Source organism: Cyanistes caeruleus, chromosome 34, assembly GCF_971803275.1.
Source record: "Cyanistes caeruleus chromosome 34, bCyaCae1.hap1.1, whole genome shotgun sequence".
In the NCBI taxonomy this organism is placed as follows: domain Eukaryota; kingdom Metazoa; phylum Chordata; class Aves; order Passeriformes; family Paridae; genus Cyanistes; species Cyanistes caeruleus.
In genome coordinates, this window is record NC_141735.1 from 159,051 (window position 1) to 171,200 (window position 12,150).

The 12,150-nt window shown below is 61.6% G+C and overlaps 1 protein-coding gene across 1 annotated transcript; it reads left to right on the forward strand.

Annotated features, from left to right (window-relative positions):
* The first annotated feature begins 533 nt into the window (after positions 1–533).
* On the forward strand, positions 534–11,999 carry SMC1A (structural maintenance of chromosomes 1A). Its single transcript, XM_086870965.1, has 25 exons — positions 534–883; positions 1,291–1,479; positions 1,814–1,926; positions 2,363–2,566; positions 2,982–3,220; positions 3,510–3,768; positions 3,921–4,061; positions 4,156–4,238; positions 4,320–4,527; positions 4,924–5,109; positions 5,390–5,569; positions 5,839–5,985; positions 6,477–6,614; positions 7,059–7,175; positions 7,430–7,536; positions 7,841–7,982; positions 8,234–8,379; positions 8,678–8,831; positions 8,922–9,032; positions 9,261–9,417; positions 9,719–9,873; positions 9,975–10,126; positions 10,462–10,531; positions 10,782–10,892; positions 11,607–11,999. Exons 1-25 carry the CDS (start codon positions 775–777, stop codon positions 11,688–11,690), a joined length of 3,702 nt encoding a protein of 1,233 aa, XP_086727091.1. The 5' UTR covers positions 534–774; the 3' UTR covers positions 11,691–11,999.
* The last annotated feature ends 151 nt before the right edge of the window (positions 12,000–12,150 follow it).

The following is a 12,150-nucleotide window of genomic DNA, read 5'->3' on the forward strand; positions in this document are numbered from 1 at the left end:
GCGGGGCCTCGCGAGCGCGTGGGTGGGGTCAGGGGCGTGGTCCGATGGTAACGGGGCGTGGTTTGGAGAAGGGGCGTGATTTTGAGACTCTCCCCCCCCTTCCCCCGCCCCGCGGTGCCACCCAAATGCTTTGGGGGAACCACCCAGATGCCCCCCGGATTTAAAGGAAAAAGCAAAAACATTAGAAGGGAAAAGTTAGTTTATGATCTTGGAATCATAGAATCGTTCTGACTGGAAATTAACTCCTGCAATAAATCTTGGCCCAAGGCTTTTTGTCCCTTTTTTGTCCCGATTTTTACCGGAAATCCCCCAGTTTGCGGCGCCCTCAGCCCCATGGCGTCCCCCTGTTCCCATGGCGACGGGGCGGCCCATTCCGCCTCTGCTCCCCCCGCCCTCCCTCCAGATTTGGTACGATCCAAGCAAATGAGCCCGCTCGCGCCACCAATCCCGCGTTTAAACCGCCGACCAATGGGAAGCGAGAAGGCGGGGTTAAAGTGAAGATTAACAGGAACCAGAGCCTATCGCAAAGCTTAGAGCTACAGAACCGCCATTGGAGCCGTCCGACCACTCAGCGGCGAGGAGGCGGGGTTAATGTGAAGATTGACAGTAGCCCGAGCCAATCGCGAGGCGCAGCGCCCCGTCCCTCAGCGGCCGCCGCAGCCGCCGCTTTCCCGCCCTCCGGCCGCGGCCCCGGCCCGAGACCCCCGGGACCCCCTGAGACCCCCGGGACCCCCTGAGACCCCCGGGATCCTCCCGGGACCCTCCGGCCCCACCATGGGCTTCCTGAAGCTCATCGAGATCGAGAACTTCAAGTCGTACAAGGGCCGGCAGATCATCGGGCCCTTCCGCCGCTTCACCGCCATCATCGGCCCCAATGGCTCCGGTGGGTTCCGGGGGGGCTCTCGGGAGGGGTCAGGGCCGCTCCCGTCACGGTCTGGGGAGTGACCCCGAATTCTTCACATTGCCCCGCTCCCCCTTCCTCGTCCCGCCCTGCCCGGGGGATTCCGCGTTCCCTGGGGTCCCTCCTAAGCCTTGGGGTCCCCCCCTATTCTCTACAGCCCCCCACACAAACTGGGGTCCCCCTCTCAGATCTTCCCTCCCATTCCCTGGACTCCCCTTCACCTTCCTTCTCTTTCCTTGGGGTCCCCCTTCAGTTTCCTGAGTTCCCCCCATTCCCTGGATTCCCCCCTCTTTCCCCGGGGTCCCCGCTCGGTTCCCAGCGCTCTCCCCAAGCCCCTAATTCCCGGGGCTGTCCCAAAGCCCCTGACCCCGCCGTGTCCCGGCTGCCAGGCAAGTCCAACCTGATGGACGCCATCAGCTTCGTGCTGGGGGAGAAGACGAGCAACCTGCGAGTGAAAACGCTGCGGGACCTGATCCACGGCGCTCCGGTGGGGAAACCCGCGGCCAGCCGGGCCTTTGTCAGCATGGTGTACTCGGAGGAGGGCGCCGAGGACCGAACCTTCGCCCGCGTCATCGTCGGTGAGTGGGGTCTGGGGGGATTTCCGCGGCTACGGGGCTGCTCTGGGGGAACGGGGCTGTTGTGTGGGGTTTGTGGGTTTGGAGGGGCACGTTCGGGAGGGTTTTAGGGGTTGGGTGGGTGCTTTTGATGCCCCCAAATCCCCCCCAAATCTGCAGGCACGGCTCTGAGGAGGGGGCTGCGAGCGCGGCTTTACCTGCGTCGGTGTGGGTGCAGACGGGGAGCGTTTTGGGGGTGACAGAGTTGTGGGGGGCACGGTTTAGGGTTGGGAGGGCACATTTTGGGGGTGTTTAGGGTTTGGGGGAGCCCCCTGACCCCCCAAAACTCCCATCACAGGCAGCTCCTCAGAGTACAAGATCAACAACCGGGTGGTGCAGCTGAGCGAGTACAGCGAGGAGCTGGAGAAGTTGGGCATCCTCATCAAGGCCAGGAACTTCCTCGTCTTCCAGGTGAGGAGGGGGCCTGGGAGGGGCTTCAGGGGGGGTTTGGGGAGGTTTGGAGGGGCCTTGCTGAAGCTCAGGGGGATTTGGGGGCAGTGTGTGGTTTTTGGGGGGTTTTGTGCTCCCAGACATTCCCTCACAGGAGCTCCTGGTGCTGTTTGGGATCGGCTGCTTCAGGAACTGCCCTTCTCCCTTAGGATCCCCCAGCCCCTGGCAGGAGTTGGGGATCACCTGTGGGGACTGTGGGGCCTCTCTGACTCCTTCCATGAAATCCATCGGCACGAAGAGCCCAAAGGAGCACAGGGCGCTGTTTGAGGAGATCACCAGGAATTTAGGGGTCCCTCTCAGGGGTTTAGGGATCCCTCTCAGGGCTTTGGGGATTTCTCACTGGGGTTCAGGGATCCCTGTCAGGGCTTTAGGAAGATTCCTGCCCCTGTTTCCGCAGGGAGCCGTGGAGTCCATCGCCATGAAGAACCCGAAGGAGCGCACGGCGCTGTTCGAGGAGATCAGCCGCTCCGGGGAGTTGGCCCCCGAGTACGACAAGCGCAAGAAGGAGATGGTGAAGGCCGAGGAGGACACGCAGTTCAACTACCACCGCAAGAAAAACATCGCTGCCGAGCGCAAGGAGGCCAAGCAGGAGAAGGAGGAGGTGGGGAGCGCTCAGAATCCCGGGAAAAGCAGGTTTTGGAGACTCTCAGAGTCCTGGGGAAAGGGGATTTGGGGAATGCTGGGAATCCCAAGAAAATCAGGTTTTGGCAACGCTCGGGATCCCGGGAAACGCGGGTTTGGTGTCACACCAGTGTTGGGTGGGAATGGAGGGAACAGGGCAGGGAAAAGCAATTCCAGGTGGTCCCTGGGGAGCCTGGGGAGGAGGGAAGGGAATGAGGGAGATTTTCCTGTGGAAAAGGGTTGGGAAGGAAGCAGAGCCGGGGGTCAGGGGGCTCCTGGGCAGAGCCGGGGGTCAGGGGGCTCCCGGGCAGAGCCGTGGCCGAGCCCCGGGCCCAGCAGCTCCCGTGGCTCCCGTGGCTCCCGTCCCACGTCCCCATCCGTCCCCGTCCCCGCAGGCCGATCGGTACCAGCGCCTCAAGGACGAGGTGGTGCGGGCCCAGGTGCAGCTGCAGCTCTTCAAACTCTTCCACAATGAGGCCGAGATCGAGAAGCTCAACAAGGAGCTGGGGCTGAAGAACCGCGAGATCGACAAGGACAAGAAGAGGATGGACAGGGTGGAGGACGAGCTCAAGGACCGCAAGAAGGAGCTGGGCAAGATGATGAGGGAGCAGCAGCAGATCGAGAAGGAGATCAAGTGAGCCCGGGGATCCTGGGATTTGGAGAGTGCTGGGCAGGAAAATCTGTCTGGTTCCAGCCAATCCCCCTGTCCTGGGCAGGGAACCTTCCCAGACCAGACGGTTCCAAACATCCCCGGGTGGTTCCAGGCATTACCCGGCCACCGCTGGGCAGTTGTGGCTCTCCCAGCCTGTTTTCATGGGGGAAAGGCTCCAAAATGGGAATGGGGGGATTCACCAAACCCCAAAACCGGGCACCGGCACCACCCCACAAAGTCCTTGGGAGGCCTCACGGGGGGCTCTGGGCAGGGAGAAGGACTCGGAGCTGAACCAGAAGCGGCCGCAGTACATCAAGGCCAAGGAGAACACGTCACACAAGATCAAGAAGCTGGAGGCGGCGCGGAAGTCGCTGCAGAACGCCCAGAAGCAGTACAAGAAACGCAAGGCAGACATGGACGAGCTGGAGAAGGAAATGCTCTCCGTGGAGAAATCCCGACAGGAGTTCGAGGAGCGCATGGAGGAGGAGAGCCAGAGCCAGGGGAGGGACCTGACCCTGGAGGAGAACCAGGTCTGGCTGGGCCGGGTGGGGCTTGGGAGGGCTGGAGGGGATCCAGAGCCTCGGCAGAGACCTGACCTCGCAAGAGGAGCAGCTGTGGGGCGATCCCGTGGGGTTTGGGGATCCCGGATCCCAGCCCTGCTGACCAGCCGTGCTGACCCCAGGTGAAGAAGTACCACCGGCTGAAGGAGGAGGCCAGCAAACGCGCGGCCACGCTGGCCCAGGAGCTGGAGAAGTTCAACCGCGACCAGAAGGCCGACCAGGACCGGCTGGACCTGGAGGAGAGGAAGAAAGTGGAGACCGAGGTGAGCTGGGGGTGCTCAGATTGTCCCCAAAGTCCCCCCTGACCCCGGCTGACCCCTCTGACCCCTCTGACCCCTCTGTCCCCTCTGTCCCCAGGCCAAGATCAAGCAGAAGCTGCGGGAGATCGAGGAGAACCAGAAGCGCATCGAGAAGCTGGAGGAGTACATCGCCACCAGCAAGTGGGTGCCGTGTGCCAGGAGGGGCTGGGGCCGAGCCCCCCAGACCCCCCCAGCCCCCCCAAACCCCCGTTCCCCCCCCAGGCAGTCCCTGGAGGAGCAGAAGCGGCTGGAGGGCGAGCTGACCGAGGAGGTGGAGCTGGCCAAGCGCCGCATCGACGAGATCAACAAGGAGCTGAACCAGGTGATGGAGCAGCTCGGGGACGCGCGCATCGACCGCCAGGAGAGCAGCCGGCAGCAGCGCAAGGCCGAGATCATGGACAGCATCAAACGCCTCTACCCCGGCTCCGTGGTGAGGGGAGCCCCAAAAACTGCCCCAAAACTGCCCCAAAAACCCAAGTGGGTGCCCCAAAAACTGCCCCAAAACTGCCCCAGAAACCCGAATGGGTGCCCCAAAAACTGCCCCAGAAACTGCCCCAAAAACTGCCCCTGTGGGGAATGTGGACCCTGAAGTCCAGACCCCAAGACCCCTCCATGGCTCCTGACCCCAGCTCTGGGGCTCCTTCTCCCCATTTTTGGGGTCCCCAGTCCCATTTCCTGACCCACGTCTCCTGTCCCTGACCCCTTGTCCCCTGTCCCTGACCCCATGTCCCCTGTCCCTGACCCACGTCCCCTGTCCCTGACCCCGTGTCCCCTGTCCCTGACCCCGTGTCCCCTGTCCCTGACCCCGTGTCCCCTGTCCCCGCAGTACGGCCGCCTCATTGACCTGTGCCAGCCCACGCAGAAGAAATACCAGATCGCAGTGACCAAGGTGCTGGGCAAGAACATGGACGCCATCATCGTGGACTCGGAGAAGACGGGCCGGGACTGCATCCAGTACATCAAGGAGCAGCGCGGCGAGCCCGAGACCTTCCTGCCCCTGGACTACCTGGAGGTGCGGCCCCGCAGGGTCTGGGGTCCTCAGATGGGCTCTGGGGTCAGCAGGGAGCCTGAAATGGGGTTTGGGGTCAGCAGGGAGCCTGAAATGGGCTCTGGGGTCAGCAAAAACCCTGAAATGGGCTCTGGGGTCAGCACCATTTCGGGGTTTTTAACCCTCAGCGTTTGGGGTTCAGGTGAAGCCCACGGAGGAGAGGCTGCAGGGGGAATTTGGGTGCCCATTTTGGGGTTTCTAACCCCCGTTTTTGGGGTTTCTAACCCCCGTTTTTGGGGTTCAGGTGAAGCCCACGGACGAGAAGCTGCGGGAGCTGCGGGGGGCCAAGCTGGTGATCGATGTGATCCGCTACGAGCCGCCCCACATCAAGAAGGCGCTGCAGTTCGCCTGCGGGAACGCGCTGGTCTGCGACAACGTGGAGGACGCCCGCAGGATCGCCTTCGGCGGCCACCAGAGGCACAAGGTACCCCCAAAACCGCCTGAAACCACCCCAAAAATACCCCAGGAACGGACTGAAAATACCCCAAAACCTTCCCAAAAACTGCCCCAAAACCAGCCTGGAAATACCCCAGAAACACCCCAAAACTGCCCCAAAATACCCCAGAAACACCCCAAAACTGCCCCAAAATACCCCAGAAACACCCCAAAACTGCCCCAAACCCCAATCCATGCATGTCCCCGATGTCTCCAATGTCCCCTGGATGTCCCCAATGTCCCTGGCTGTCCCCACAGACGGTGGCCCTGGACGGGACGCTGTTCCAGAAGTCCGGGGTGATCTCGGGCGGCGCCAGCGACCTCAAGGCCAAGGCTCGGCGCTGGGACGAGAAAGCCGTGGACAAGCTCAAGGAGAAGAAGGAGCGGCTGACGGAGGAGCTCAAGGTGGGAGCCCAAAGCTGGCCCCAAAACCGACCCTAAAACCCAAAACCGACCCTAAAACCCAAAGCTGGCCCCAAAACTGACCCTAAAACCCAAAGCTGGCCCCAAAACTGATTCTGGAACCCAAAACTGACCCCAAAACTGACCCTAAAACTGATTCTCGAACCCAAAACTGAACCTAAAACCCAAAACTGACCCTAAAGCTGACCCCAAAACTGCCCCTAAAACCCAAAGCTGACCCCAAAACTGACCCCAAAGCCCCAGGCAGACCCAAAAACCTCTCCCTGGGGGTTTCCCCTTCCCCATTCCCCTTCCCTGTTTTTCCCTCAGTTCTGGCTTTTTCCCCGAGTCCCCGTTTTTCCCCAATTCCCGTTTTTCCCGGTTTTCCTCAATTCCCATTTTCCCCAATTCCCATTTTTCCCCAATTCCCATTTTTCCCGATTTCCCCAATTCCCGATTTCCCCAACTGCCGTTTTTTCTCCTGCCCCGTGCAGGAGCAGATGAAGGCCAAGCGCAAGGAGGCCGAGCTGCGGCAGGTGCAGTCCCAGGCCCATGGGCTCCAAATGCGCCTCAAATATTCCCAAAGCGACCTGGAGCAGACCAAGACGCGGCACCTGGCCCTCAACCTGCAGGTGAGGCAAAATCCGGGCATTTGGGGGAAAACTTCCTGGGTTTGGGAAAAATCCCGGCATTTTGGGACAAACGTCCCCGCTGTGGGGAGGAATTTCCCCGTCAAACGTTCCCAAAGGGAGCTGGAGCAACCCGAGCCCCGGCGCTCAGCCTGAGCGTGGGATTGGGGAAAAAAGATCTGGATTTGGGGAGAAATTCCCTGATTTTGGGGGAAATCCTGGATTTGGGGAGAAATTCCCGATTTGGGGAAAAAAATCCCGGGCTTGAGGAGAATTCCACGGTTTTAGGGAAAAATCCTGTGGTTTTGGACAAAAATTGAGGGTTCAGAGAGGGGATCTGGGGGCTCAGGGATGAGATTTTGGGGTTCAGGGAAGGATTTTTGGGTTCAGAAGTGAATTTTTGGGGTTCACCGAAGGATTTTGATCCCGTTTTTCCCGTTTTCCCAGGAAAAATCCAAACTGGAGAGCGAATTGGCCAATTTTGGGCCGCGGATCAACGACATCAAACGCATCATCCAGGGCCGGGAGCGGGAGATGAAGGACCTGAAGGAGAAAATGAACCAGGTTTGGGGGGAATTTGGGGGATTTTGGGAAAAACCCCTGGGCTTTGGAGGAAAATCCTCAGTTTGGGGGGGGGAAATCCCTGGTTTTCAGGAGAACTTCCTCCAGTTTTGGAGAGAAATTCCCCCAGTTTTTGGGAGAATTCCCTGATTTGGGGGGAAGTGAAGATGAGCTGGGTTTGGGAGGATTTTGAGGGGGATTTGGGGGATTTTTGGGGTCCCCCAGATTTGGGGGGGCCCTGACTTTGCCCCCCCCAGGTGGAGGACGAGGTTTTTGAGGAGTTCTGCCGGGAAATCGGGGTCAGGAACATTCGGGAGTTCGAGGAGGAGAAGGTGAAGCGGCAGAACGAGATCGCCAAGAAAAGGTCAGGACACCCCAAAACCGGGGGGGAATCCCTGAAACCCCCCGGGGGACCCCAAAACACCTTCAGGGCCCCCCCAAACCCTTCATGGACTCCCCAAAAAACCTCTCAGGACCTCCCCAAACCCCTCAGGGACCCCAAAACCCATCTCAGAGCTCCCCAAAACCCCTCAAGGAGCCCCCAAACCCCTCACAGACCTCGGGGAACCTCCCAAAATCCCCTCGGGGTCCCCCAAAACCCTCGGGGGGATCCCCCCAGCACCCCTGGGAGCCCCTCGGGGACCCCCCTGAGCTTTGGGGTGCCCCAGGCTGGAGTTTGAGAACCAGAAGACGCGGCTGGGGATCCAGCTGGACTTCGAGCGCAACCAGCTCCGCGAGGACCAGGAGAAGGTGCTGATGTGGGAGCAGGGCGTGCGCAAGGACGAGGCCGAGATCGAGAAGCTCAAGAAGGTTTGGGGCTTTGGGGGTTTTGGGGGTTTTTTGGGGAGGTTTTGGGGTTTTTTTCTGAGTTTTTGGGTGTTTTTTAGGGCTGTTTTCTGGGGTGATTTAGGGTGGTTTTGGGGCTGTTTTCTGGGGTGATTTGGGGTTTTTTTGTGGCTGTTTCCTGGGGTGATTTAGGGAGTTTTTGGTCTGTTTTTTGGGGTGGTTTAGGGTGTTTTTGGGGCTGTTCTGGGTTGATTTTGGTGGGTTTTGCCCCCCAGGAGGAGCAGCGGCACATGAAGATCATCGACGAGACGATGGCGCAGCTGCAGGACCTCAAGAACCAACACCTGGCCAAGAAGTCGGAGGTGAACGACAAAAACCACGAGATGGACGAGATCCGCAAGAAGCTGGGCGGGGCCAACAAGTGAGGGCGGGGCCAGAGGGGGCGGGGCCAACAAGTGAGGGTGTGGCCAGAGGGGGCGGAGCCAAAGCGGGGTGGGGTCAAAGGGGCGGGGCTGAGTTAATGAGGGAGGGAGGGGCTCAAGGGGTGGGGCCAGGAGGGAGGGGAAGGACCCTGTGGGTGTGTCCTTGGTGGGCGTGTCCCCCTGGCTGTGTCCCCATGTCCCTGTGACCGTGTCACCGTGTCCCCTGGCTGTGTCCCCGTGTCCCCATGACCGTGTCCCCGTGACCGTGTCCCCGTGTCCCCACGCCGTGTCCCTCAGGGAGATGACACACCTGCAGAAGGAGGTGACGGCCATCGAGACGAAGCTGGAGCAGAAGCGCAGTGACCGCCACAACCTCCTGCAGGCCTGCAAGATGCAGGACATCCGCCTGCCGCTGGCGCGCGGCTCCATGGACGACATCAGCCAGGAGGAGGTGGGGACACCCCTGTCCCCACCCCCCGTGTCCCCCCCGTGTCCCCCCAGGGTCCCCTGAGCCCTGCCGGTCCCTCTCGTGTCCCCTCAGGGCGGTGGCACCGGGGAGGAGCCCGGGGGGAGCTCCCAGCGCAGCTCCAGCCTCTACGCCCGCGAGGCCCTGATCGAGATCGACTACAGCGACCTGCCCGAGGAGCTGAAGGTGAGCCACACCTGGCCACGCCCTGACCCGCTCTGGCCACGCCCTGAACACGCCCTGGCCATGCCCTGGCCACGCCCTGACCCCAGCCTGACATTGGGACCCACCCACTCTGCCCCACCCCTGTTCCGGCCCCTCCCACTCACTGGGGTCCCCCATTTCCTGTCCCTGGGCTGTCCCACCCACGAGCCGTGTCCCCCCGTGTCCCCTGTGTCCCCCCCGTGTCCCCAGGACGCGCAGGCGGAGGAGGAGATCCGGCAGGAGATGTCGGCGCTGCAGCAGCGGCTGACGGAGCAGCAGAGCGTCCTGCAGCGCATCGCCGCGCCCAACATGAAAGCCATGGAGAAACTGGAGAGTGTCCGGGACAAATTCCAGGAGACCTCGGACGGTGGGACAGGGGGGGACACGGGGGGAACATGGGGGGGACACGGGGGGGTCACAGGGGTCACAGGGGTCACAGGGGTCACAGGAACGCGTCCCCAACGAGTTCCACGAGCCCAAAGGGGCAGGGGGGACACCCAGGCTTGGGGACAGCCAGCTGTCCAGGACAGACCGCTGCTCCCCTGGCTGTCCCTGCTGTCCCCTGGCTGTCCCCTGGCTGTCCCCTCACGTCCCTGATGTCCCCTGGCTGTCCCCTGGCTGTCCCCTCACGTCCCTGATGTCCCCTGGCTGTCCCCTGATGTCCCCAGAGTTCGAGGCCGCGCGCAAACGCGCCAAGAAGGCCAAGCAGGCGTTTGAGCAGATGAAGAAGGAGAGGTTCGACCGCTTCAACTCCTGCTTCGAGGCCGTGGCCACCAACATCGACGAGATCTACAAAGCTCTGTCCCGCAACAGCAGCGCGCAGGTGAGGGGGGGGACCTGGGGGGGCACCCGGGGGGCCTGTGCCACCTCTGACAGCCCCCGTGTCCCCCCGTGTCCCCTCCCTGTCCCCCCCGTGTCCCCCAGGCGTTCCTGGGCCCCGAGAACCCCGAGGAGCCGTACCTGGACGGGATCAATTACAACTGCGTGGCCCCCGGGAAGCGTTTCCGCCCCATGGACAACCTGTCCGGGGGGGAGAAAACCGTGGCTGCCCTGGCCCTGCTCTTCGCCATCCACAGGTGGGACCCCAAAACCCCCTGGGAGACCCCAAAACCCCTGGGGAGACCCCAAAAACCCCTGGGGGACCCCAAAACCCCCGGGGGGACCCCAAAACCCCCGGGGGAGACCCCAAAAACCCCTAAGGAAACACCAAACCCCCCAGGGATCCCCCCAAACCCTCCCCGGCCGCTCTCGCCCTGCTCAGCACCACCCACGGCTGGGACCCCAAAACTCCCCCCAGCCCCCGGGGTGGCTCCTCTGGGGGTCCCTGGCAGGGCTGGGGGTGCCCTGGGAGGGACTGGGACCCTCGGGGTGCCCCAGTTTTGGGGTCTCAGCCCAGTTTGGCCCCCCCCAGTTACAAACCGGCCCCGTTCTTCGTGCTGGACGAGATCGACGCCGCGCTGGACAACACCAACATCGGCAAGGTGGGGATTTGGGGGGCCCCTCCCCGCCTCGGGGGACCCCTCCCCACCTCGGGGGACCCCTCCCCACCTCGGGGCTCTCCCCATACGATTTTGGGGTCTGGGGGTGTCACCCCAGCCCCATTTCCATCATTTTCCTGCCCCGGGATGGGATTTGTTCCCCCTCACCCCCCCATTTCTGGGGGTCCCCACCCCATTTCGGGGGTGCCAGCTCTGTTTTTTGGGGTGCCAAGCCGGGTTTTGGGGTCCCCAGGTGGCCAATTACATCAAGGAGCAGTCGGCCGCCAACTTCCAGGCCATCGTCATCTCCCTCAAGGAGGAATTCTACACCAAGGCCCAGAGCCTGATCGGAGTCTACCCAGAGGTACCAAAACTGCCCCAAAACGGCCCGAAACACCCCAAAACACCCCAGAAACACCCCAAAATCACCCCAAAACACCCCAGAAACACCCCAAAATACCCAAAACCACCCCAAAATGCCCCAAACCACCCCAAAATACAAAAAAACCCTCAAATACCCCAAAACACCAAAAAAAAATACTTCAAATGCTCCCCAAATACCCAAAAAAAGTCCCCAAAAAAATCTAATTTCCCCAAAATACTCTCAAATACCCTGAAATCATAAAAAAAAATTACCGCAAATGCCTCAAGTACCCCCAAAAAACCCCAAAACACCCTGAAATATCCCTCAAATCCCTCAAATCCCTCAAAACAGCCCCAAAATTCCTTCAATATCCCAAAAACCCAAAAATATCCCCCAAAACCACCACCAAAAACACCTCAAATACCCCAAAAACCCCAGGGGGTGCAAATACCCCAAAATCGAGGGGCTCAAAGTGGGGGGGGGCTCAAAACCCCAAAATGGGGGGTTCTGCTGGGGAGTTTTGGGGGGGATTTTGGGGGAATTTGGGATTTTTTGGGGGGTTTTTGGGGGGATTTTGGGGGTGCAGAGCCGGGGGGGTCCGGCTGTGACCCCTCCCCAATCCGGGGGTTTTTGGGGGGTTTTTTGGGGGGATTTTGGGGGTGCAGAGCTGGGGGGGTCCGGCTGTGACCCCTCCCCAATCCGTGCCCCCCCCAGCAAGGCGATTGCGTCATCAGCAAAGTTCTGACCTTTGACCTCACCAAGTACCCGGACACCAACCCCAACCCCAACGAGCAGTGACCCCCGCGACCCCCCCCCAAAAAACCCTCGGGACCCCCCCGGGGCCCCCCGAAACCGCCGGGACACCCCCAAACCCCGGAGCCCCCCAGAATCATCGTGACCCCCCCCAAATCCCCCTGGGACCCCCCCGGGGTCCCCCACCCCAAATTTTGAGGTCCCCTCTGGGGTCCTTGGATTCCCCCCCCCCCCAAATTCCGGGGTCCCCGTGGGGGTGCGTCCCCCCCCCCCCCCATTTCCCTCCCCCCGCGGTTTTTATGGAATTTCCCTGGATTTTGGAAAATAAAAATAAAGGATTGTGATCGCCCCTCCCCCACCTTGTGTGGTGTGTCCGGGGGGGGGAGGGGCGGCTGTGGGACCCCCGGGGGGGGAGGGGCGGCTGTGGGACCCCCGGGGGGGGGGTCACGGGGGGGCTCCGGGGTTTTGGGGAGGTCTCAGAAGGTCCGGGGGGCTCTGGGGGTGT